We start from the raw sequence: 25,673 nt of genomic DNA, 5'->3' as shown, positions 1-25,673 counted from the left end.
ACTTATGTTTCTTCCAGTCACAGCCAGAAAATTTCTGCAGGAACTGACACGCAGGAGCGCGACTGCTTCAAGCCACGGCTGGTTCCCTGTCGACAACATTGGCGCCCTGTTCATTGAAACTCCCTCGCTGCTTTGGTTTAATAATTCCGGAAAATATGTTTGAATACGACAAATTGCATTCTAAACTTCAACAGATAATAAAGGCTTTAACGGGACCTGATTTTGCTATTTACTCTTAATTTGCTTCTCAATTTTCCTTTGCTAGTGACTATAAACAAATCCTTACCATTAAGCTGGAAAGAAATGGCAAATTTTTTTTGCCTTGAATATAAAAAAATGTAACCTTGTATGCCCGTGTTGACCAAATAGGATTTTTAAGCACATCATCCAACTTGAACTCTATGTATTTTTGCACATAGTTTTAAATGCTGCTTTCCATAAACAATCTTAAATTTCTGCAGAAAATTCTATTTTCACCTGAAAAACATTACGGCACTTGTAAAATATTATGATTCATATGCAATCATTTTGCAGCTAAGTATTACTCCCAAAAGCATTGAGGTATAAAGAAATACATTATTCCAATTAATCTTTATAGAAATAAGAAAAGTTCTGCTGGATTAACAAAACTGTGATAAATAAAACAAAGACTATTTTAAGTAACAAATTACATATACACAAAAATTTCATTTTACATTAAAAAAGGATGTTGTTAATCAGAATATTACTGTTGACAGGATCTGGAAAAAAATTAAGGACACTTTGGGGTTTTATCCATGCTTTTTTTAAATAAAGGACTTGCATTTTTTGCCTAAACAACAAGAATCCATCAACTTGGAAAACTCTGTCTCAATGTCAGAAATGTGTGAAAGGAAGGTGACACCACATGAGCTCATTTTGACATTAGTCAAAAACCAAACAGCGGACAAAGATTATGTTATGCAGTTTTTGGCCAGAGGTATCTGAAAACACCTGCTGGCCAAGCCATAGCAAGAATTCGTATAAAATACTCATTTATGAATGATCTGTTACGGTGCTCCTATCAGTCAGCTGCTTCTTCTCCGTCCTCCTCCATTGAGGAAAACGCATGCAAAGTGCAGAGCAACAAGATCTCATTTGGGTGATAAATCAGATTGATAATAAACTCCTAAGTTTGGGCCCCGGTACACATCCATCCAGTATTACAAGTAACAAACAGAATGGCAGAAAGAAAGGAAATGGATTTTTGTGCTTTGCTAGTAAGTCTGAGCGTGACAAGAGGCAAGAATCTAAACTCTCTGCAGAGTAATTTGAAGACTGGGCTCTTGAGTAATCCTTTGAAGATTCCAAAGCCACAAGGCAAAGAAATCCTTACAGAGTCATGTAAGTTATGCATTCATTCATTTTTCTAAACAGCAAACGTTCCCCATCTTTGCCCCCGCGCATTGTCTATACGCTGTTTATTATGGCTGAACACACGCAGCTGAAGAGGAACTCGGGATACTACCCTTCTGATGGAGAAGGCTGCAGCGTGTGAATGATCTCCTGTGGCCCTGGCAGTTTAACTCCCTCAGTATCCTTAGGCAGATGCTTCATCAGTAAATGTTTTACTTCATTAGTAAACATTTTGTCACTGCATGTTTACCGGGTTAACACAGTGTCACTTAATTTGCAATGAATCTGGAGCAGAGGCGCAGAATCTACCAAAATAAGGCACTGTTGCCTTACCACTTATTACAATTATTACGTATTTTCAGGCCTATTAAACTGATTTGAATCAAATTCCGACTGTCATAAATAAAGCACTCTGACCAAACGTACTGGCCAGAAGGGACAGGCAGTTTTGTTACCACACTTCCCCAAATCTGTCACTAAAATAAGGCCGCCTCCTCCCGCGTCCCTGAAGATACGGATGCTATAAATACAACGCACACCACTTGTCCTGCAGCAGCGCATTCCATCAGGGAAAAGCCGCTCGGGATACGAACACGGCGGTTTCCCAGTTAAAGCCCGGACTGGAGACTCGGGAGCCCGGGTCGGGTACTTCCCCCATCCAGAGGCCATCTCACCTCCGCCAGGTCACAGACACACAGGGCCCCGCTCCCACGGTCTGCAAAACTCCCCGGAACAACTGCCACTAAACCGATTGCTGGAAGGTTAAGTTTCCGAGCCTCGGACGCACGGCCGAGCAGGAAAGAAACACGGAACCGACAGTTTCCAGGCAGGAAGCTGGCTTCTCCCCCGGCTCCGGGAGCAGCCCCCCGGCCCACGCCCGGCGGCTCGCTTCGTCTCGCTCGTCTTCCTCTTCCCACCGGTAAGAGGGGACGCGGCCTTTCCGCGGCCACCACGGACTTGGAACGGCTCAGCGCCCCGCGCCGCTTCGCGGCGCTGCCCCCTTCCCGGGCATCGCCCGCCGCCCCCACCTCACGGCGCTGCCCCCTCCCCGGGCATCGCCCGCCGCCCCCACCTCACGGCGCCGCCCCGCCGCGGCACTGCCCCTCCGCCTCACGGCGCAGCGACCCCCTCCGCGCTCGTCCCGGCTGCCCGCCGTGAAACTCGGCCGACAACCCTCCCCCGGTGCGGACCGGGCCAGGGCAACCGCGCTCCGGCCCCGGGACCCCGCGCCCGCCCCGGGGCTGCGGAGCAAGAGCTCCGGCCGCGCTCCCCGCCGCGCCACTCACTTGAGGAAGTACCGCTGCCCCGTGTGCGTGAGCGCCATCTCCCAGCCGGGCGGCAGCGGCAGCTCGTCCGTCACGTCGTAGGAGCGCTGGCGGAGGTGCGCGTGCTGCGGCGCCGCGCCCGAGCCCACGAGCGAGGCGGGCGAGGAGTGGGAGCGGACGTGCTGCGCGGCGGCGGGCCGCGGCGGGGGCCCGCCCGAGTCCGTGCTCGACTGCCGCGAGTGCGCGCCCGAGTCGGGCTCCTTGAAGAAGGACTCGGGCAGGATCTTCTTCCTCCAGGAGCTGGGCTTGGGGTTCATCACCGCGTTGAAGAGCGCCTCCAGCTCCGTGTCCAGGTCCTGCGTGACGTGGATCACCTGCTGCCCCGGCGGCGGGGGCGCGGGAGCGGGGTTCATTTTCCACCCGGCGGCCTTCGACGGCGGGCGCAGACGTCCCGGCGGGCAGCCGGTCGCCGGGGCCGGCCCCGCTTCAGGCCGCCGCCGATGACGCGCCCTTCGGAGCCGGGCGGGCGGCTCGCCGGGAGCAGCGCTGCTCTGCCGGAGCGAGCGGCCGGCGCGGGGACTGCCTCCGCGCCCCCACCGGCGGCGTCGGTGTCCCGGGCGGCCGGCGCAGGGGCGGGCGGGTCAGCCCCCGGGCAGCGCGGCGCCCTCCCCCGGGCCGGGCCGCGCCGGGCAGCGGCGGGGCGAGGGGCGCGGGCCGCGCCGGCCCCTCCCTCCCGCCCGCCCGCCCCCCGGCGGCCCGGGCCCGGCCCCCGCCCCGCCCGCAGTTATACAACTGCCGCGGAAACTTTGGGTGCGCGGAGGCGCTGTGGGACGGGGCGGCTTTCCCGCGCGGCGGAGGGGTGCTCGGGGCGGCGGGGCCGGGAAGCGCCGGGCTGTCCCGCAGAGCCCGCGGGGCCGGGCCTCACATCCCGCCCTCCCGCCTCGCCGCTCCGGCGGGCGCTTCCTCCGTCCCGCACGAAGTTCGCGGGGGCCGGAGAAGGCGGCGCCGCGGGCGCCGGGCGGGGCGTTACGGGCCAGCGCGGTGGTCGCGGCCCCGCTCGCCGCCGGCGCGGAGCGGCCCGCGGGGCCGGCCCGTTGGCGGGGGCGGCCGGCCCGGCCCGGCCCGCCCGGGGCCCGCGGAGCGGCGCAGCTCCCTGTCACGCAGTGCGGTTAGAAGCGGCCTCGGAGCGTTTTCTGTCCTGATGCGACTGAATTTCTGCCGAGCTCAGCAGCTTCGCGCCAGAGCCGTTGTTGTGGGAGTTCACGCGCGGTTCGGACTGCCGAAGTGGCGCTGAAATGGGTTCACGGACGAGCTTCCCGGCGTAATTCGGTGGCGCCGTGGCGGTGGGGGCACATCGCCATGGGGGGAAACAGGCAGGACGCGTTCCCGGTGACACGGACCGCAGCTGCTTTGTGGTCGCTTAGGTGGGGCTTAGCCCTTTGCTGACAGGTGCGGAGCCAGTGCAGAATTGTGCCGCGGATCCTTCCAGCCCACGACCCACAGGTGGTATTTCAAATATAGCTGCGATGCTTCGCGGGTCTCTCCTGGCCACCTGTTCACAGTCACTTGTCCCCCATTTAGTCTGTGCTAGAAGCCAGAGCTGTCATCCAAACGCGTTCCTGAGGCTTTCCATAAAGCAAATGTAATATATGCGATTTTTTGAATCTTGTCTTTTATATTCTCTTTTTGCACTTGGGACAACTTTTGAAGGGTGATGTGACCCAGAATCTGCTTAAATTCGGTAGCTGCATCTATAAAGAATAAATATTGTTCACTTTCCAACTTCAGTGTTGTTTTTTACAACACAGTGTTTTTATGACGACACACATACAGATATCACACATTGGCTATAAAAACACACACTGTAGTTTAGTAATGCGTTTCTTAATTTCATTTCTGCATTTTGAACAGACTCCAGGCTGTGCCAATTGATAAGAATACATGCTCCTCAGTAGTGGAATCTGTTAGAAAAGTCTTAGGTAAGTAATTTTTTTCTGAATGTATTTATTTCTTACTCTTACTTACTTCTGAAGAAGCAGCATGAACTATTCTGAACTTCATTTGGCTTCTCTAGCTTAGAACTTGAACCTGACTTTTGAACAACCCTTGTCCCTCGAGCAGCATTACATTTCGTATTGGTAATGTAGATTCTGAGATTGAGAGTTTAAGCCTGTACATGAACAGGTTAGGCTCAGCGAGCTCGATGGAACACATCTCGCTTGTGCATTTCCTGATTTCCTTGCTTCAACAAATATTCCCTGTCATTTATTTTTCCTTACATTTCCTGTTCATGTTTCCATTAGCTAGGCAGATCTCCTCCTTGTTTTGTTTTTTTTTTTCTTTTTTTTTTGGCCACATCTGCTATATTTCTGGTCAGGAAAACCAGTACTCCTGGGACTTGTTTATGCTTCCCTTCCCTAAGAATTCTCCATGCTATCTTTTGTACCATTCTTCTGCTGCTTCCTTACTGGGTCACTTGGTAGCATTTTTACTAGCTCAGACAGCTGTGCTAATGACAGCACCTGCTCCAGGGTTATGCAGATACTACATACCATTTTTTTCTGCCATTTCCTTGTTTAAAACCTTTGGATATTAGATGATTGTGTGTGCGTGCGCATGTGGTTGTTGTACAGATAACGATCTGAACACGAGTGATTTTTCATACAGCCTTTACAAGGGCTTCTTTGCTTCCTCCAGGCCTCTGTATCCTTGAGTAAAGGCACACCCATCTACCTACTACATTCCTTTCTGGATGACATGCCTATTCAAGGCAAGGCTCTGATTGTCCCGTTTGTGGTGCCATCTCATCTACGTTAATTAGACCACTTCCATAAGACAGCGTGGCACCTCATGAGTAAGTATATACACATCTGTTCTAAACCTGAACAGTATTTATTACTGCTAGAACTGTTTTCTTCAGCCAGATGATAAGATCTCAGCTGCACTTTTTACTGACTAATATAATTAGCTGCTATTGTACTACTTGGTGTAGGCTAAAGCATCTTACTCTGCTAATCTGAAAGTGATTAAAACTGTGAGAACAAATTCTCATAGTATTGTTGTTATTATTCTTTACTTAGAAAATAGTAACTTCCTTTTTTGGACACAAAACCAGGATATGACCACCAGCTGTTACAGAAAATTATTCTATATGTTCAAGTCCATGGAAGACAATGACACTTCCGTCACAATGGCATTGGGTTGATAAAGGAACCAAACCACAAATGTGACATAGAAAGCCTCCTTATCGTTACTTCTTTCTTCTAATTACAAGATCGTACATGATGAAAACTAGGAGAATAACAGTATTTTATTTCTACTTCACTTGCTGCTCAAATGTTTTTGAGTAGTACAGACTTTTTTTGTTCAACTGAAGGATTTATAAGAGTACAGTACTTTGAGTATACCCCATTTGTCGTACATCTTCTAGCTGCAAATTCAGTCTGTACTTCAGTGGAAAGCCAAGCAAACATCTGACGAAATAAGTGCACTTTCAAGTGTAGCCTTAGATAATGAGCATCTCATGGTTTAAAGAACCAAAGCCACAGGCTGTAATTTTTAATCTACATCTATCACTGCTTTCAAAACCCTACATAACATTGAAATTTTTTTGAGAAAGCCTGCATAGGTGAAGATGCACGTGTGATGTTTATTATGAAACAAACCACTCAGGATTCCCTGGAAAAATCTCATGCTTTCTGGGTAACTGAGTAACAAAACAGTGCAGACCAGGCAGAGTGTGCGCAGTTCCTGCCTGCTGTGTGGGTGTGCACTGTGCAAAGAGACGTTGAGTGGTCATTAACTACATCTACTTGCTTTCATATACTTCAGTGAAGAAGAGCCATGTATAAAAAGAAAGCTTCTGTTCCTCCAAAGTACATAAAGGAGAAGAATAGAATGGAACAGTAAACACGTTACATGAAGTTTCGCTATACAAAAGTATACATGTGCAGCATACACACACATTTACGCTTTAAAAACCAACAGTTTGTCATGCAAATTAGTAATTTTTATTTGCACTTGTGGCAATTGGTTATTGTTTGATAGGCATTTTTTGTATATTATACTCTTGCTAATAGTTCTATATTAATCTAATTTTCAAGGGACTTCTGGAAAGGTATACTTCAGTAAATGCATTGTGTTTTTTAGCAACGGGGTCAGTGCTCAAGATTCTGGGTTTTATCTGTGTGTTTCACAGTGCTCTGTTTCTCAGGTAGCTAACAGCTTTTCGACTTTGGTTGGCACCTCAGAATGCACACAAAGCATATCTTATGTAGTCAACTGTGATGTGGTTTATTTAGTACAAAGACCTGGTGTACATTACAAAGTTTCACCAAAATAGCTACGTCAGCATACCTCCCCAGCCAACTTCTCCAGGCCAGAAAAACCTCCAACGTGGACACAGTCTGCTGGGGAAAAAAAAAATAAAAAAAGAAGAAAACTAAGAGAAAAAAACAAAACCAAAACCAACCAAAACTTCTGTCAGCTTAGTTCATGTTTTTACACATTGGTATAATTTTACTGGCAAGGAAGCTACGTGAACATCTATAGTAGATGACTGCTCAGACATTTGTTTCAGAAACAGCTGTGCTAACCAAAAAAATTTGCACCAATGTTTGTGTCTCAGAGGTTATTCCCATTACAGCAAAGCTGGTGGAATGGGACATACCAACACTGCTCATCCGCATCGGTACAAAGTCAGGTTACACTGAAACAGTTTGCAAGTTTGCAGCAGTCATTTGGGAAAAGCTGCAGCGTCTGGTTTGCGAACAGCTGAAGCCATGTCAGAAGCCACCACGCTACAGCTGCTGGTTTTAACTTCTTCACTGGGGTCAGCGTGCCCCCTCCCAAGGAGACGGTGGAACAGAACACACAGGCACGGCGTAAGCTGTTTGTCTCGGGTAGCTTAAACTGCTGATGAAAATGAGGTTTGCTGATGTAGCTGACTTTGCACATAAATGAGTTAGGAAACAAGTTCAGATTCGTGGAAAAGGTGATAATGTTTAAAGGGCAGAAAAACATCTAGTCCATAAGACTTTCAGTTACTTGAGACATATCTGGAAGATGAGTTTTGGCCAAATTCTGTGGGATAAATGAATTCTAAAATAGTCACATGAAATGAAGTGGGACCTGACCTGCTCTGCTGCTTCAGAATAAAAATCCAGAATTGCATAAGAGAAAAAAAGAAATTGCTTAATACAGAATGAGCTTATTGGCAAGAGTTGTTCTGGAATAGTTACGTCCGTCTGGCTCCCGGTGTGAACACTGCTGGCAATACCAGAATAATTACCCAGCCAACACGACTAAAGCACACCGGAGCAGCTGCAGAGGGAAAAGGTGTTCTGGAATAGCCCTGCCAGCTCTAGCAGTACGATAGCGTAGAACAGTGCGAGAATCATACCAGCATGAAAAGTCCTTTTTCTTGTGTCACTAATTCAACTTGCAGAAAGATACAGTTTTCTTTTTTGCTAATAAAGACTGCATGTACACAGGGAGGGTTTTCTGGTGCAGATTTTGACAGGAAACAAAGTTAATAGTTTAATTACAATCAGATTTGATATTTTGGGAGAGTCTTCTAGTTTGAATTTCCTGTGTCCAGTACAGAGGGCATAGGATTTGCTCAAGCTCAGCGGGGCAATTTGAAACAAAGCCTAATTATTCCCGCATCCTGCTGCTGCCGTTAGCATGAAACTATCAGTTGTCACCTCTAAGTGTGTGTATATACATATAAAAAAATAAACTGATGGGTGACTGACATTTCAAGATACAACTACAGTAATCAAAGTGCCACAATTTAGACTTATCTTGAAAATAAAATCAGGAAGAGTATTTAAAAAAAAGATTGTGCTGTAATATACCTGACCCTGACCACAATATGCCGAGCACAGAGTGACAGGAGACTTCCTTCCCTTTATTTAGCTAAGTAAGAAACAGCAGGGCTTTACTCCTGGAGTTTTGCCACGTTACTCCTCATCTTGGACTTTCTTTCCTACACACTATCTATTATTAATATTCCGAAGCCACAGTATAGGAAACAGGCATTCTTATAAAAACTGGAACTGAAACAAAATCACCGTTCCCACCTTTTGAGTCTATACACAGACACATGTCATGAACAGCACTAAATTTAAAACAGGTCTGATACATTTAAGATTAAATTCAAAATATAATGTTAAGACAAAATCTTAGTCCAGTGGGGTTTCTGTTAAATGAGAATTGTGGGCCTAATTCAAAGTTCAGATATTGATTCTGTTTACATACATGTATATCTAAACTAACTCCATAGCTGTTCAAATGAAACCAGTTTTCCCCATTTAATTCAAAGAACATCTCCTTAATTAGAAAGCCAGTTAAAAGGTGGAAAAGTATAGTCTAGTACATTAAAACCTTCAAGAAAGAGCAGCAGGGACAAGCAAAAGCACAAGAAAATAAAGCATGTAGGAGAGTCTTAAATGCATGTCAGAGATGGGGAATTGATTAAAACTTGAATCAGAAACATAAACAATAGATTTTAAAAAATGGACAGTGATGATACAGAGTTCATTCAAAAGGATTTAAAAAAAAAAAACAGGAGGAAGAAAAGCACTGCTTCTTGAGTTTACTAAATGCTTACAAGAATATAAACATAACACCGAATTAAGTCATCCTGAGTTTTAAGAATTGGGTTATATTATGTTCTTTGCTAAGTGGCTTAGCAAATTAACTAGCAGATTCAAGGAAAAATGTTTTACAGTGGTTGAAAACTGGAAGTTTTATTGTTTTCAGTTTAAAATTGACCACGAATTTGGAAAATATAAGGTGAAATACATTTCAAGCTAAGTCTTGAGACTATGAACAATTCTTTTCAGAAGACAAACGAAAATTATTGTCTAGCAAAACTTCTGCTTTGTAGATTACAGAAACCCAAACTTTCTGCCCTCTGCTGTTTAGACCAGGCAACAGTAAACTGGGATACAAATCTGCCGAGAAGCACATGGCTAAGGGCTGAGCCTAACTCTGCTCTTAAGAAAATAATCTAGTTTATGCTTAAACTAGTTGGATTTTCAGTTGTTCTGTGCAACTGTAACTCTGCACTGGCATGAAGTTCACCTGAATTTAGTGGTCTACCAAAAAGGCGCCAGGGAGCCGTTCTCAAGTTGCTGACTTCATAAAACCAAAAGTTACTTGAGATACACAGGAAGAGCAGTTCTGCAGAACAAAGTGAAATTTGCAGCAAAACAAAATGAACGAAAGTTCTACAATGAGGGTAAGAGATTATGTTCCATACTTAATAGATTTCTAAAGATGAAATAGCAATATGGTCAGCTTCCTCACAGATTATTCAGAATGTAACTGATGTTTGTAAATGCCTCAAGATGAAAATGCTGCACTGTCTACAAATAAAATTTCATTAGTCACTTTAAAAAAAAGTTACTTAACTTCTTAAGAGGTAAGTGGAAAGTCAGCTTCTCCTATTAGAAAATCAACAATTAGTTCTTCCGGACTTGCAAAAAAATAGTAGAGAAATGGCTTCAAATTTAACTTTGCTTTTACTGGCCAGATACGAGCAAATTTTAAAAAGCCTATTAAAAGTAAAATGGGTTAAAAGTAGCAACATTACTTTTTTTTTTTAAATAGCTGGTGAATAATGCTTTGTACTCTCCATGTCTTGTACAAAGGTTTAAATACAGCTTTGTATGTCACCTTCAGTTTCGGATGGAGTTCACACTGAAGCTGAAAACAGACCCACCAGTGAATTCTCACTGTCCCGCTCTCTGCGGTCCCTGAAGGAGATGCCTTCTCACTGGCATCTCCTGGCATCTCACATGCCTTCTCACAGACAGCAGCGACACAAACACCGTATTCTCACATTAGCAACAAAAATCAGTCTCATTAATTACACCAGCAGCAGTTCAGTGCCCGTTGCGGTGTGTCTGCACTAACGAGCACGTTTTAGGTGCAGTTCTGCTCTGTCTGCACGTTGTCCTTCTGTCACCGCAGCCGCCAGGAACGCTGTGAAGACAGGGAACGGGGGAATTTGTAGAAAGACCCATTCCAATCGCACATAAAGGCAAATCTGCCTTTCTAATAATTAAGCTAACCCACTGGCTGGTGAGGAGCTGCTTTTCCAGGCTCAGTACTTCTCCCCAGAACAAACTGAAAGGTACAATTCAAAAGCGACACGCTTGGTAAAAAGGATATTTCTCACTTTTCTTCCCGACTTTGTTCATGGATCACTGCCAGAGTTTCAGTTTCTCTGTATTTCACCAGCTTTGAAGTTTCAGCTTGACCATCCCCAATTCAGGTCATTTTTTGTTAGAGGCAAGAAGGCCATTCAGTGTTGCAGGTTTTACTTCTACACTATTGTAAGAAGCTTCAGAACATGAACACGCAGGCCGTGACGTTCAGTATTCACAAAATCCACTCTGAACTGTCCGTTTTACTCATGGTCACAGAGGGAAACCCTCCCCTTCTCTTCCAGCACGTGCTTCAGGACACAACACACCTACATTTACCCTGCATTCACCGTGATGCCAACTAGCTCTACAGCAGCTGATTTTCTTTTTAAAAAAAGTTTAAAGAAAAGTAAATATGTTCAGATTCACAGGGCAGTAATGAGATGAGACATGAAAAGCTTCTAGGACTTGCATCTAAAGCTTGTATTTTGCTGCCAAGAGTTCTAGACTATAGTGAGGAGAGCTGGAATAAAGAGAAAACACTGGCCTGTGTATAGGCTGTTCTTGTATTTCACCTGGAAATGGAGGCCACTTACAAAAAAAAAAATGTAATCAGAAATCCCAAGTACTAACAGTTGATCATATTTAATTACCACATACTATCTGTGAAGAAAATGCTGATTCTGTGAAAAAAGTCACCACATATGGATGGTAAACGAAACACACTGCTGATTGATACATGGGAGAGGAAACCAAGTTGTTCACAGCATCACCACACTATATAAAGCAATTACAGAGTAAGCAACTCGATATTCCATAAAGCTGACTTTTTCTAAGTGGTAGGAAGTGTTATTGATTAAAGCACTTCTGCCACGCAGGTTTCATTTGAAATAGTACCTCTCAAAGGTACAAAAATTCCAAACAGTAAGAAAATAATGGCATTTGTGAATGTAGGAACCTGATTAATATAGAAATTTATTGTGTTGCTATGAAAGACAGTAAATATACAGTAATTGCCAGAATCTGTATGTTAAGGTTCTCTTGCCTATTTGTCCTCTCCAATACACTTTAAGGGCTTTATGATGCACCCTTGCTAGTGACAGTAAAGCATTAATTAGTAGAACTATTTGACCGTAGTCACAAAAGCTACAAAATATTGCATTAGAATACAATTGAAAAGTGACTTTTGACATAAATGTTACACATTTTTCTTAAAAACGGAAAAGCATTATTTATGCTGGAATACTTTGCTAGTCTTTCTTTAAAAGCCCACTATCCAAATAGGGGAACAAAAATCGTTGCATCACAACACGAAGATCAGATTTAGAAGTTAACAGTATTCTTAACGTGCCTCCTAGCCCACGGTTTTACTTTTGTGATTTTTAGGATCACCTTGACACACAGAAATAATCATTATGCTCACTTATGTTCAGGCCACTGGGTCTTCTATGGTAAGTGCTACCTGCCACAAGCACGAGACTGCCTAGTAGGGGTTATAGCTTTGTTAGAATGGGAGCGTCAGCGTGATTACACTTTGTGTCGCTATGTAAGGGCAAAAGCAGTGTAACACGCAGCCTCGGAGTGACCTGAATCCTCTGGAGGAAGAGGGCAGTAGTCCCACGTGTACTCATACATATGTGAGCCTACATGGAAGAAACACTCCTGTAAAGTATCATCCCCCCCAGTGTAGGGCTTTTTGAAAAAAAAACAGAAGCAAAACCAAAGGAAAAAATACTTGACAAATGAAAAAATAAATGTGCAGCTTTGTATAATATTATACAGCTCTACTGCACATAGGAAAGGTCTTCGAGTAGCACTATCCCACTAATAGAGAGCTAAAGAAATCCTCAGCACAGCATGCCGAATTTCTGCATTTGCAAGTAAAGGAAAACCAATTACCCGTGTCCTGTCAGGCAGGTGTGCAAAGCTGGCACCTCAGGACATTCAGCCTGTAATTACTGGCTCAAGATCCTGGCACAGGAAAGCGTTTCATCTGATCCAGATGTTTATTTTTCCTCAAAATGTATTTGTGAACATTGTTTTCAGTTGTTTCACAGACTGCTGAGTAAGACAACAGCCACGAATCAATACTATTTCATGTTGCGCACTATTCTCCTGCAGTGGTTTGTCTTCATTTCCCCCAAAGCTTGTTCCAGTTGCTGAATTAGGTGGAGGAGGGTAGAAGGGTCGGTTTGCAACACTCGCGCAGTTTGATCGTCGTTCTGATTCAGATGTAGCTTCAGAGTCACAGCAGGCTTGATCTGTTGTCTCAAACTTCGGCTCGCAAGCTGCAGGAGGGAACGTGGGCGAAAGGGGAACGGGGAAGCAAACCAACCAGAGAAAATGGTTATCGACTTTCCCATTTCCAGTTCACAACAGCTCTGCAGGACCTGCTTGGAGGACTGTTTAAAAATCCTTTTCGTTCACATCAAAGATAACACACAATGTATTATTTAGTTTTATCATTAGGCAATACTAATCCACTTCAATCGATGCTTTCATAGTATTTCTGAAAATGAGGTGATAATTAAGACCGAGTGTATTTAGTATATGCTGACATTTTTAAAACAGCAGTGGAATTACAAATTCAATTTGCATAAAGCAGCAAATATTTTGCACCATTATATATCCTGTTTATCTTACAACTACCTATCTTTGGTGCAATAACAAGGTTATGTCAGTTGTAAATAAATGAAAAACTGCTGCCTCAATTACTTTGAAATAATATTAATTAATTTTTAGTTGTTTATGATGTTAAAAAAAGTAAAGTAAAATACGGAATACTGAAAACATTAAAAGTTACCTGCACATCCAGTCTCCATTCAAGACTGTGATAGCTGGGAAGCTTTGGTGCCAGCTCACTAAGAATGCTTCTGATCTCTTTCCTGTTATCAAGGTACAGCTGGAGTAATAGTTTGTTCAGTTCATCTGAGAATCCCAGAACGTGAATGGAATCTTGAAAGTCTACCTCAGAAATCTAGAAATAACAATTTAGGCCTTAATATGGAACTGTGTAATAACCATTATTTGTTGAGAAACAAATAAAACTCTAAGTAAACATTATACGTATGGTATGGTGCAGTTATTTTCGTGCAGGAATGCGTGAGGGCAATTCTACAGCAAGGACAAATCATCCATGTGTTAAGTGATTTACACATGTTGATTATTACTGCCGATAAAATATTCAGCATCCTCACATTTAAGCCTTCGTATCAGAAAACAAAACACAAAAAAGCATCTGAGCTTTGTTATGAGGAAGCGCATACTTTGATCATCAATTTTTCAACAGTATGTTAAGATAATATTGATACTTAAATTATAAACACTCTGAAACATTCTGAATGCCTACACATGCAAGCGAGGACCAGGTACAACTTCGAGGCTCACGTTATGGTAACTCAGTGTAGCCCCAAGCGGCCAATTCCCACAGGTCAAGGCCTTTGTGCTGGGCTGAGGCCAGTTCATCGTTCTGGAACCAGTTACTTACTCAACAGAAAGCGTCGTACCTTTACGGGGCATTCATGCCATAAACACATTCTGAGATCAGATATATATGTATACATATTCTTCCATGATATCCCATAATTGATCTGTCAGTCAAGTCACCATACTTGAAGGGAAGATTCTGCAATATTTCAGTCCCTTCCCCACCCTGCTCTTCATAACAATGTCTGCTTGAGTTTAATTTGGAGTTCCTCGTCTCTGTATCCTTTCTCCATGTCTTTGTTGTTCAAATACTGTACTATATCAATAGTAAAAAGTCTTTCCAATGGAAAGAGTAATTATCCAACTATTAATTCTTTTAATACCTGCTTGCACCCACCCAAACTTCCGATGTCAGCAGCTGAAAAAGCTCTCCAAACTAACATACCAGACATCAGGAGTACTCAACAGGGCGTTAGGGCAGCACACATCCTGTGCAGTAGCTGAACCTCAACAACAAAATCTTCACTTGAGTTTTGTTATTTAGAGAGAGCTTAATTCTGAAGACTAAATTACTTGCATGTTCCTGCTACGTGCTGTTAAAACGCTGTCAACTTTTAGCTTCAGACACTGAATACCAATTCCAGTCATCCACGCAGACGCAGTGTTTCAGTAAAAGAACAGCCTGAGGCACCTTTTTAATTAAAAGAATACATGCCATCCGAATTTTGACCTCCCCACTCATCAGTATTTTCAGAACTGGAAGCGATTAGAAGACATCACTTGAGTCTACCCCTGGATTCGTTGCACAAAGGTGTCCTTACCATAAGCTTGGAGCTTTCGGTGAGCAGGTACATCAGTCCCTCCACCCCATGCTGGATGGTGTCTGCACCCACGTTGAGTTTTCCTTTAAAGAAAGCACAAAGTGCCTTTTACTTCCTCATTAAGCTGCCGCAGCAACAATACACAAACCTGCAAATTTATCCAAAGTTAACTTGCAAAATAGGCATAGAAAAGAAGAAAAAAAAAAAAAACAAACACAAGAGTTGAGCACCCTTCCGGTAATAGCGTAAAGGACAAACGGCGAGTTTCACCCTCCGCCCAAGCCGCCCACCCAGAAAAGCCCGAACCGAGTTCCCACGGTACGGCAGGGAGCCGCGCGCTCCCGCACCGCAGCTACGCGGTGCGCGCCCGGGGCAGGAACGAGCGACTCGCAGGTTCGGTGCGGGGCAGGAGGGACCCGCGGCCACCCCGGCGGCACAGGGCGGCACAGGGCACCGCCGGGCACCGCCCGACACGGCCCGCGGCGCGGCGGTGCCGGCTGCAGACACCGCCCGGGAGCGCCCCGTGCTCCCGCTCGCCCCTCCGCCAGCGCCGGGGCAGAGCGGGACCCCCGGAGCCGCCGCCGGCGCCCCCGCGCTTCCCGCTCCGCCGCCGCCGAGCCCGCCCCGCTCCCCGCCGCCCCGGGAGCCCCCGCCCCGCCCCGGCTCTTACTGGCGGCCGCCTCGCAGGCCCGCGGCGCCGCACCCCGCCGCAGCAGCTCCACCGCCAGGCGCCCCAGCTCGCCGACGGCTGCAACGACAGGAGGCGACTCCGCTGCAGGGCCGGACGGCCGCGCCCGCCCAGCGCGCCGCCGGCCCCGCTCCGCGCCGCGCCCCCCGGGCCCCCCGACCGCCGGAGGGGCCCCCCGACCGCCGCCGGCCCCCCGGCCGCCACCGCGGCCCCCCGCGGGCCCGTGGGCGCTGCCGGACCTGCGCCGCCCACCCGCGGCAGGCAGCCCAGGTGCGCCTTCTGCTCCTCCGACAGCACCAGCAGCATCGCCGCGCCGCGCTCCGCTCCGCCGCCTGCCCCGGAAGGGGCGGTCCCCGGCCGGGGTCGGGGGGCGCTCAGCGCCCGGGACCGCGCCTGCGCGGGGCTGCTGCGGCCCGGGGGTGCCGGGCCCGGGGGTGCCGGGCCGCCGCTCGGCTGTGCGAGGAGTGGGATGGTCTGAGCGACACGGAGCGAACGTGGGAGAGAGCGCACGGGTCCGGTGAGGGCTGCGGCCGCGTGCCCCGAAACGGCCGGAGCCGGAACAACGCCGCCACCCTCGGAGCACGGTACCGCAGCGGCAGCGCTCCCCGGTACCGCAGCGCCGCGCTGAGACTCCGTAGCGTCATTCGCGTCCCCTTCGCTCCCCGAGAACCGCCGCTCCGCCGTTTCGCGTGCGGAGCCCCGGCCGCGCCGAGCTCCTGCGGGGCGCTGCGCGGCGCCGCCCGCGGCGGACGGACACACACACCCCCTCGCCCGGCGCGGGGTGCGCGGCCGCGCAGGTGGCGTCGCTATGAACGTGTCCGAAACGACTTTCCCAACACGCGTGTTCCTACCACGTGAAAGAAATAAGTAAGATCACGAGGCTCTAAATTACCGAAAAGATGCATAACTACTCTGCTTTTTCAGAGGCAGTTCGTTGTGTTGAACAGGAAGGCTGGTCACCTTCTGCAGGAGCTGCTTTAGAACAGAATGGTGATGGAAAATGTGAGTGGAAACCTCCTCTCTGGCGTTTTGTTACCAGACCGGAGTACCGGCTGTTCCCCCGATAACGCTGAGCTTGTCCACGAGACAGGCAGTCAAGAACGCCTCGTAGCTATCCCACGTACATAGGTGAAATGTTCTGCCTGCCAACAGGAATGTTCCAGAATATTTTCAATTTACAAGTTACCATAGTTACATCTACAGCAGATTTTTGCGGTTTTATGGCTGGGAAATAGGCACAGTACAAATTCCTGCAAGGCCGGTGGCGTTTCGTGCTCTCCAGGGTAGTGGCCTTAACACCACCAGTTTCTTGGGAGAGGCCATCAGCCTAAAATAGCCCAGTCTTGGGAAGGTGGTCCCCTCCAGCCCACCCTGTTTTAAACACTCGTCCAGTCTGTTAAGTGCTCTGGTTAACGACAGTCAATAGATCTCAGGACTGAGAACTTCTACTATGAAAAGTCAGGAAAATATGTTACGGATTCATTCCTAACCTTCTTCTTATTAGTTCCACGGCTTTCCAGCAGTAAGTCCAATATTATAAGTAAAGATATTGGAGACTCTGAGATAGAAGATGTAATAATTTAGCATTTGTTCTTTGGGGATTTTAGAGGACAGCTTCCAGTTACTTCTTAAAATCATAAAAGAGAAAGTAGAGGTAACAATTGTGAATCAGCATGAAGGGAATGTAATTTCTTAGCCATCCTCACAAACTAAAACAACTTTTGGGGGTATATTAGGAATGCACATTTTGTTTCTAGTCTTTGGATTTCAAGCATGACCTTCCAGCAGATGTTCACACCCAAAGTAGTGAAGTTCCCAATCAACTCATCCACATCATTTATGATTCTATGATTTGCCAAGTCCTTTTACATATCTGACCTGTGCATTCCACAGACAGTCCTGCCATATTTTTCAGACATACAAAGTAGGAGATTTTTTTATTCTCTACTTGGTACATCTACCAGAACTGGGGAAGGTATTGCTCATGGAATCACAGAATGGTTTGGGTTGGAAGGGATCTTAAAGATCATCTAGTTCCAACCCCCCTGCCATGGGCAGGGACAATTCCCACTAGATCCATCCAGCCTGGCCTTGAACACTTCCAAGGATGGGGCAGCCACAACTGCTCTGAGCAACCTGTGCCAGTGTCTCACCACCTTCACAATAAAGAATTTCTTCCTAATAGCTAATCCAAATGTACCCTCTACTCCACTCAGGACAGACTACTCACTGGTACTGCTAAGCAATAATTAAAGAGTTTCTGTTGTTGATTAAACCAGTTTTTGGTTCCTATAACTAGAAGTTGAATCAAATAATTAAAAAAAAATCAGTTCAGAAACTAACTGCCCTTCTCAGTTGTTGATTCCTGTTGTTGTTTATCCCGGCTGGCACTGAATGCGACACAGCCACTCGTTCACTCTCCCCTGCTCCCAGGGAAACGAGGAAGAGAATGAAAGGGGAAAAGGGAAGGAGACTCGTGGGTTGAGATAAGAACAATTCAATAACAATAATATTAAATTGAAAGTAATAATGATAAAATAATAATAATACATGAAAAAAACCATCAAATTATAATAATATATACAAACAAGTGAAGCACAGAGTAATTGCTTGCCACCTGGTGACCAACGCTGCTCTGTCTGGCAGGCAATCCTGAAACAGAAAAGTCTGGACACCGCAATCCCGGATGAGTGAGAGGTCCAAAAAGAGAGCAAGAGAGAGACAGGACTCCGAGACTCCGAGAGAGTCCCCCAAAAGAGAGAACGATCGATTCCCACTTCCTGGTCAACCCTCATCTATACACTGGGCATGACATTGCATGATATGGAATACTCCATTGCCCAATTTGGCCCTCAATCCTAAATCTAAATTTAAATTCTAAGGAAAGCTGTGGGCCCTTTGCCCCAGCCTTGCCCCCCCCCCCAGCCTCTTGTGCTCCGATACACTGGCAAAACATGGGTCCTGGATGTCTCAGCACCAACTGTAAACATCAGTGCGCTATCAACAGTCTTCTCCTACCAAATCCCAGACTAAATCCAAAACACAGAGCTCTTCCAGCTGCTGAAAGAAAAAACTAACTCTGTCCCAGCCCAAACCAGGACAATTCTTCACCCAAAGCTTCTGCGTTTCAGTCATTCAGCTGAATTCCTTCTGTTCTTTGCCAGTGCTCAGCCCTGCTCAGGACCTCTGTGTGTTCAGGTGACGATCGGATTTACCTTGGCAATTTTCAGTGTCCTGCCTGCAGCTCCTCTCTGTTCACCACTGGCTGCTGAAAGATTATACTCTGCCTTCATTAACATTTTTCACCTGAGGAGCACAAAAGATCTTAAAATATTCTGACTCGGAGGTACGGAATAATGCGATCCTCAGTTACAGATGGGAACACCAGAGAAGGTTACGTATACCGCAGGATAAATCAACCAACGTGACAATCCATGCTCCTGTAGCCAGCCCGTTCTAGGACTGGAACGAGCCAGTCTAAGGGTGCAGACAGACCTGGGTGCCTTGGCCAAGGCTGTACATAATGAGGACAGCAGTATTCTCACGGCATTGGAAACTGATTTCAAGACAACCCCTCCTGATTTTCCAAAGAGCATTTAACCCCTGCCATGGAATATGTTACAATTTGCAAGACAAACTGATTGCGCAACATAACTCCCTTCCAAGTGCGAATAAAATGTATTTTTGGCACTTTTGCTAACATGCTCTGTTTTGCTTATGATTACTATTCTTTCCACTTAGTGACGCATTATTTTTTACTCTTCACTTAGTTTGTTATTTCTGGTCTGAGGGATACTTTATGCTGAAGGATCATCTTTGAATGACAGTAAGACTCACGAATGTTTGTGTTCTGAAAGAGAACCAGGGAATTGTGTTTTGAAAACATATAATAAATGACACATTTTTCCTGCTGTCTCCAGTTCAGTGCCAAGTAAACCTGGATGTTCTACAAGATAGTCCCTTCAGAGCTACCATAAATAAAATGGAGGTTCACAGAATATTTTTCCTAGGAATTCTGCTCAGAAGGGTTTCAAGCTTGCCTCTCATTTTGCAGCCACAGCCAAATGCAAGGATAAAGATTACATCCATAAGCATCTCCATTGTATTTTTTGTCAAGATACGTAAGGAATCTCTCTACAAATATCAAAGTTTGATGGATGAATATTAAGCTTTTTGCAGGAAACTGCCATCTTACTTTATGCATATTTACAATCAAGAAAATAGATTAACTCTCTTTACTCTTCTCTTGGCCAACAGGTGGGCTTTGTTGTTTAGGATAATACATCCTTCAGCCCTAGAAATTCCTAACACATACCTGTAGGCTGGTAGAATGACAGATACTCACTGTCTCCTCTCAGCAGGCTAACTGACCGAGTAGCTTCACAACAGTTAATGCAACAGCTAAACGGAATTTTGAGAAAGTTTTACTCGTTACTATGTTTCTAAAGAACATATACATTAGGGAAGGACAAACTTCAGTGTTTTTTTTAATCCAGAAAGTAGTAGAGAAGTGAATCCTAGATGGGACAGCTTGTCTTATATTTTTAATCTTTTCCATACAAAATTATCTCCATTATGTTTGGATAATTTCTTTAAACCAGAAATCAGAAAACCTTTGGTTTGCCTTGAAGAAACATGTGCGTATATGTGTGTGCATATTTTAAGAGTACAGTTACGGACTGTGAAATCATAAGCTAAAGGTGATTAGAAAATAAATTCAGAAGCAAGAGAAAGGAATACAAATCTTATACTTTAAAAACAAGTATAAAATTGATGGGAGGGGAAGGTAGAAGAGAAATAAGACGGAGGAGACAACATGCATGAAAAAAAGGAGGAAAAAAATCCCTGAACATCTATATGTACAATAAGTGAAGTACTCTGGGAACCTTGATAATTGGCTCAGAATAGCAGCTTGTTTCCTTTGTGCCATAGGAGCATCAGTAGGATAGTGTATGCATGGTATACACGGCAAAAAAAAAAAAAGAATTAAGCAAAGTAAAAGACCATATGAACCAACAGGCAATATGAAGACATTATCTACCTGACTGGAATGTGCAAATTTATAGAAGGATTTGCTCAAAAGTAGGCATGTACAATCTAGCTGCAAAACTGCGATGTTCTCCATGTTCTCCATTGCCACAAAACTGTGGGATCCATCTTCATGAAGCCCTTTCCTTAGCAGTCATCCAGGCCACTCAGGAGTCCTGTGGTATGCCAGACAGAGAAAAGACATACTGTTTGAAGCACATAAATATACTGTGTTAGATATGACCATTTAAAAACAGCACAAGCATGAGTCCAGAAAATTGACAAAGTTGCAGAATACTTTAACATTCCATTGAAAAATAAAAGGTATATGCAAAGGCTATTCCACTAATTTGTGTAAGGGGTACGAACTCCCCAGCTGGCCTAGAAACAGAAACAGACGTAGCTGTTAGAGATCTGTGCCTTCGAGCACTGCTGCCCATAACCTCACAACAAAACTGGGGAAAAAATCCAGATATTATCTCCCACTACTGAGATGAACTTTTGCGTTCATCCTCTCCTTATAGGGAAGATCGACATCATAAGCTAGAAACTGTAACATGTGCTTTTAAAATCCCGGAATGTTTTCCTGATTTCCCTTTGTTTTCCTTCAGTGACCAGATCTCCCAAGACATTGGTACTGCTATCACAGAAAACTACGAAGAGCTGCGTAGATCCAAACGGTTGACGGAAGCTGCCCAGCCAACATGTAAGGTGAAAGTCTATCTCATTTACATGTAGTCAAGTATTACAGCAATGAGCAATTCATAAATTCATTAAGTACTCTTGCATTTCATATTTTGGAGGGAAAAAACACCCCTTAAAAATCACAGTGGTTTTTACATCCTTCCTTCCCAGTGAGACACAACTGACCTGAGAAATGCCTGTTCACTTGCTCTTTACTCCCCACCTCACTGGCTTTGAAACATAGCAGCCAGTTTGGCAAAGGCAAAACGTTTCAGATACAATTAAGTTCCTTTACCTGTTGTGCATCTGGTCAAAGCATAAAAATTCAGAGTTTCCAAGTGGCTGGTCAGGCACTCATCATTCCAGCCTACATCCTTTCTACGTGGATAGAACATCCTACATCTTGCCCAGAGAAAACATTATTGTAAGCATGAAGGAAAACAGTAATTAAAGGAAGACATAAACCTGTACAGAAGTGAACTTTAGAGAAAGGCTGCATGATTTTTTTTCCCATAAATATTATTGTGTTAAAGCAAAGCATACATGTTAAAGGAAAAGGACTTTCACTCACCATTCTTTTATCGTCAACCCCTGAAGGACACAGAAGTGGTAACGGAATAACACGGCAAGCGCATTAACAGCGGGAATATTTACCTTCCTTCCTCCCACTCCTCCTTCCATCCCGTTTGCTTTTTGTGCTTAGCTTACATTTCTCGAGTGTGCTTTCCTGGCTGGCTTTGTTTGGGTTTTTTAAGCACAGAGTTGGCCAAAGCCAGCGGAGGGCACAACGCCCCCCGCCTCCCCCACGCTGCTGGAGCCTGACGGCCTGTTTCGGGGCTCGCTCGGCTTCTGCGCGGCCCTCGACCGCCTCCCGCGCCGGCTCCGGCGCTGCCGCGGCGGGCGGGCGGGAGGCGGCTGCACCGAACCCGCCGCGGCAGCGCCGCGTTTCCACCCGAGCCCGCTGAGGCGCAGGCGGAGCGGGGCGGCCCGAGGAGCGCCCGCAGCCGGACGCGCCTCGTCGGTCCGTCACCTGCTCCCTCAGGCCCGCAGCACCGCGCGGCCGCCGCTCGCTCTGACCGGAGTTCAGAGGCGGCGGCGAACCTCCGCCAAGCCACGCGCCCGACGCGCTGGGGAGGCCGCGCCGCCGCCGGTTTCGGAGAGCCGCGACAGCCGGCACGATCGCGACAGCCGGCACGATCGCGACAGCCGGCACAGCCGCGACAGCCGCCGCGCCCCGGGAACGCGCCGGCGGCAGCCGCCCGCCCCGCCCCGCCCCTCTCCGCGCGGGCGGGGCTGACTGCCGCCCTCCCCCCCCCCCCCCCGCCGCCACTCACCTGCTAAGCCCGCCCCGCGTCACGCGCCAGTGGCTGAGTGGCAGCCCGGGCGAGCAATGGGCTGCCCCGGGCCGACGCCTCTCGCGGCGCGGCGGTGGGGCGGGACTTCCGCCGCGGCCGCCGAGCGGACGGAGCGCGCCATGGAGTCGGCCTAGGCGCGGCCCTCGGCTCTCGGCGCCGGGCCCCGTGCCGGGCCCGCAGGTGAGGGCCGCCGCGGGGCGGGGGGGGGCGCCGCTGCCGAGTCCCCGCGGGCCTCTGCCCTGCTGCCGGGTTCCTCGGCCTCGCGGCGGCTGGGCAGCTCCCCGGGCCCGTCGCTCCGTTGCGCAGCGCCTATTCGCCTCCACCCTCCGAGCGGCGCAGGCGGAGCCGCGGCCGGCCCCGCCGCGCGGTGCCAGGCGGCCCCGGCGCGTCGCGCTGCCGCAGGACGTCGGTGCCGTCTGCGCGGAGGTCGCCGCGGCGGGAGGAGGGAAGGGCGCTGAAGGCGCTCCGAGCATCGCTGCCAGGCGGGTGGGCGCTCAGCCCTCCCGCTGCCGTTCCGGGGCGCCGTGCCTCGGGCTGGCGGTGCCCTGACACGCTGGTCGTGCTTGGAAGGTCGGGAGTAGGATGGAGCCTGTCTGGCTGACAACCGAATTGCTGGTGAAAAGGTGAAAACAGCCGGGAGGAACAGGCCCTGCATCTTCTCAGGTCTGGGCGCGGAGCTTTGTGCGCCTTCAGCTCTGCGGATAGGTGTTAGGCGGAGATTTGGGGCGGTAACGGTGTGATGACATCAAAATGCAAAAAGCCAGAGACACTGGGGCCTTTGGGGATACGTGTCAAAATGATTGATATCGTCTGTGTAACTTTTGTTCATCCTCTGCCTGTGGAATTTTGGAAGGTGCAGCTCAGTCTACCAAAGCATTTAGAATGTTGTCACTGAGTTGGTGGCAGGACAAAGTTTTTAAATGTTCGTATGACTTTTGTGATTCCTGTAAGTGTTGTGATCCTGTTTGGATCTAAAATAGAATTTAAGTTGAATACAGATGTGCAAATTAGTTTTTTTCACCAACGGCAGTGGAAAGATATGTTTTCTTGAGAGAGTTGAAGCATGAGCATTACCATGTGGACAAGGAATTGCTTGGTGTTGTCTTCTGCTGTTAAATAAGTTTTTAGCTGATTGGGATATGAAATAACAGATTTTTAGAAGTTTATATGTACTTTGTGGAGTACATATTTGGTTTGTGGATAGTTGCCAAAAGCTCTGGGTATTTTCACCTGTGTCCCAAGCCAAGTAATTTCTCCATGACATCTGTCCTCCATGTGCTCCTCAGGCTTGTTCGCGTTGGCAAGTATCAAACTGGTAATTTTTGACAGGATGCAGGAATTCTGTCTAGAAGAACGTTTTCAACTCAGGTGGCCTAGTCTGCTGTGGGAGTCAGTGTATTGGTGCTAAAAACATCATGTTTCATAATCCCTTATTAATACAAACAAAACAGTGTTAAGAGGGAGGTGAAGCGTTCTTAGTGTCCGATACAGCAGGTAGACACATCTGTCGTGTATTGTTAACTCTTGATCGAGCTTGTTTGCCCATCCTTATCTTAAGTGAGACGGGACGTTTTGCTCTCCTTTTCCTTTGAAACTGTGATCAGAAATGTGTTTTCTGTTGTACATGCAGCAGTACTACTGCTCCTTACCTTCCTGGGCAATGCCTGGTCTGATGTGTTCCAGGTGAGCACGTTTGCTTCACGGTTGCCTTGCTGCTCAGAGACACCTGTGATACATACAGCACACTCTGTGTTTCCTGCTCCTCCATTCTGACCCGGTGATCCTGGTCAGTCCTGTGACGGAGGGATGGGGTTCCCCAGACTTAGTTTGTTTTGTGAGTTCCAGGATGCAGAGTGGAAAGAAAAAAAAAAAAAGACTCTCAAATGCCCAAAGTTATTTAAGGAGAACTTTGTCTGTAGACACTGGAGAATAACATGTAAAGTGCTGAAGATTAATGCAGAATCAAGTTTAACTTCTTTTTTTTTTTTTTGTGGTTTACAGCATAGTCTTTAATTACATACACCTATATTTCTGTGCACTATAAGATGCCTTGTTCAATTAAGGATATAGTCTTCAAATGAGCTATGGAATTTCAGGAATTAGAAGGCTTTTTTGCTTGCATTTGAGGCAGTAGTTCTTGGCCCCAGAAGAATCTGTCTGTGTAACTGTTTGATGGGGAAGACTGCACTGTACACATGTGTTGTTTGCAAGGACAACTTTAATTCTGATATTTTCTAACCTTTCTCAATACTATTTTAATCTTTCCTCTGTGTTGTAAGATGTGTGCTGAATATACTGTATTGATTAAGATATTGTGATAGCTTCCAGTGTATTGTTGCTTCTGACATAGTAAAAATATTGTATTTTTTTGAACAATTGCTCTTTATCCTTCCAGTTTGACTGACATTCTCTTTGTTAGGGCAGGCTGATGAGAGAAACTGGTAATTCTTAATTTAGAAATAAAAATTCATGAATTTCATAATTCATTACAAGTTCCTGTAACTTCTGTTTTGCTAAACCAGTTGAAAGTTTCAGAAAGCATCATATGTCTGAATGACCAAGGCAGAATCATGAGAACTGTTTTTGACAATATCAGCTGTTTTCTCCCATTAGTAATAATGAATTTAATTATCTTCATGTTGGTGTCAGTTTCAATCAAATCTAACTCTCCAGTATTTACTTGGATTAATGTTGAGGACCTCAGCTCGTGAGACAATGCTTTCTGCTTAAAAAGCCCACGGAGGATAGGAAGACAGGAGTTCTTAGGTGTTTCTTGATTCTGAAAGAGAATGTAGTGGTCTTGTCTGTGATTTCCTGGTTGAGTCAATGAAGTTACAGTTTTCAGAATAAAATATCTGCAGTCAAATGAGAACAAA

General features: G+C 46.5%; 3 protein-coding genes and 1 long non-coding RNA gene across 4 annotated transcripts in view; 1 reads left to right on the top strand and 3 right to left on the bottom strand.

Annotated features, from left to right (window-relative positions):
* Positions 1–3,052, bottom strand: part of WWTR1 (WW domain containing transcription regulator 1) — a 73,268-nt gene extending 70,216 nt beyond the window's left edge. The window contains exon 1 of the mRNA XM_086618414.1: positions 2,661–3,052. Within this exon, the coding sequence (XP_086474540.1) occupies positions 2,661–3,052 (392 nt within the window). The remainder of the gene's footprint in view (positions 1–2,660) is intronic.
* A 9,319-nt stretch (positions 3,053–12,371) lies between these two features.
* Positions 12,372–16,036, bottom strand: COMMD2 (COMM domain containing 2). Its single transcript, XM_086618245.1, has 5 exons — positions 15,970–16,036; positions 15,713–15,790; positions 15,043–15,125; positions 13,599–13,772; positions 12,372–13,083 (listed from the first exon to the last, which is right to left on the bottom strand). The coding sequence occupies exons 1-5, from the start codon at positions 16,034–16,036 to the stop codon at positions 12,886–12,888; spliced, it is 600 nt and encodes a 199-aa protein (XP_086474371.1). The 3' UTR covers positions 12,372–12,885.
* Positions 16,037–18,289: 2,253 nt separating this feature from the next.
* LOC147528142 (uncharacterized) lies at positions 18,290–22,232 on the bottom strand. Its single transcript, XR_015222400.1, has 3 exons — positions 21,738–22,232; positions 20,772–20,934; positions 18,290–19,036 (listed from the first exon to the last, which is right to left on the bottom strand). It is a non-coding gene; the product is annotated as an uncharacterized LOC147528142 (long non-coding RNA).
* Positions 22,233–22,911: 679 nt separating this feature from the next.
* Positions 22,912–25,673, top strand: part of RNF13 (ring finger protein 13) — a 42,093-nt gene continuing 39,331 nt past the window's right edge. Inside the window, exon 1 of the mRNA XM_086618238.1 lies at positions 22,912–22,977. The gene's annotated coding sequence lies outside the window, so the exon portion shown is untranslated. The remainder of the gene's footprint in view (positions 22,978–25,673) is intronic.

This window comes from Tauraco erythrolophus, chromosome 11, assembly GCF_009769465.1.
Source record: "Tauraco erythrolophus isolate bTauEry1 chromosome 11, bTauEry1.pri, whole genome shotgun sequence".
Taxonomy (NCBI): Eukaryota; Metazoa; Chordata; class Aves; order Musophagiformes; family Musophagidae; genus Tauraco; species Tauraco erythrolophus.
The sequence above is the reverse complement of the archived record's forward strand: the minus strand, read 5'-3'. Positions and strand labels throughout refer to the sequence as shown.

Coding starts and splice junctions, on each gene's coding strand:
- COMMD2 (XM_086618245.1), bottom strand. CDS start 16,036: ATGCTGCTGGTGCTGTCGGAGGAGCAGAAGGCGCACCTGGGCTGCCTG. Junction 15,126..15,712: donor GGCCTGCGAGGCGGCCGCCA/GTAAGAGCCGGG, acceptor CTTTCTTTAAAG/GAAAACTCAACGTGGGTGCA. Junction 13,084..13,598: donor AATGGAGACTGGATGTGCAG/GTAACTTTTAAT, acceptor TCCCTCCTGCAG/CTTGCGAGCCGAAGTTTGAG.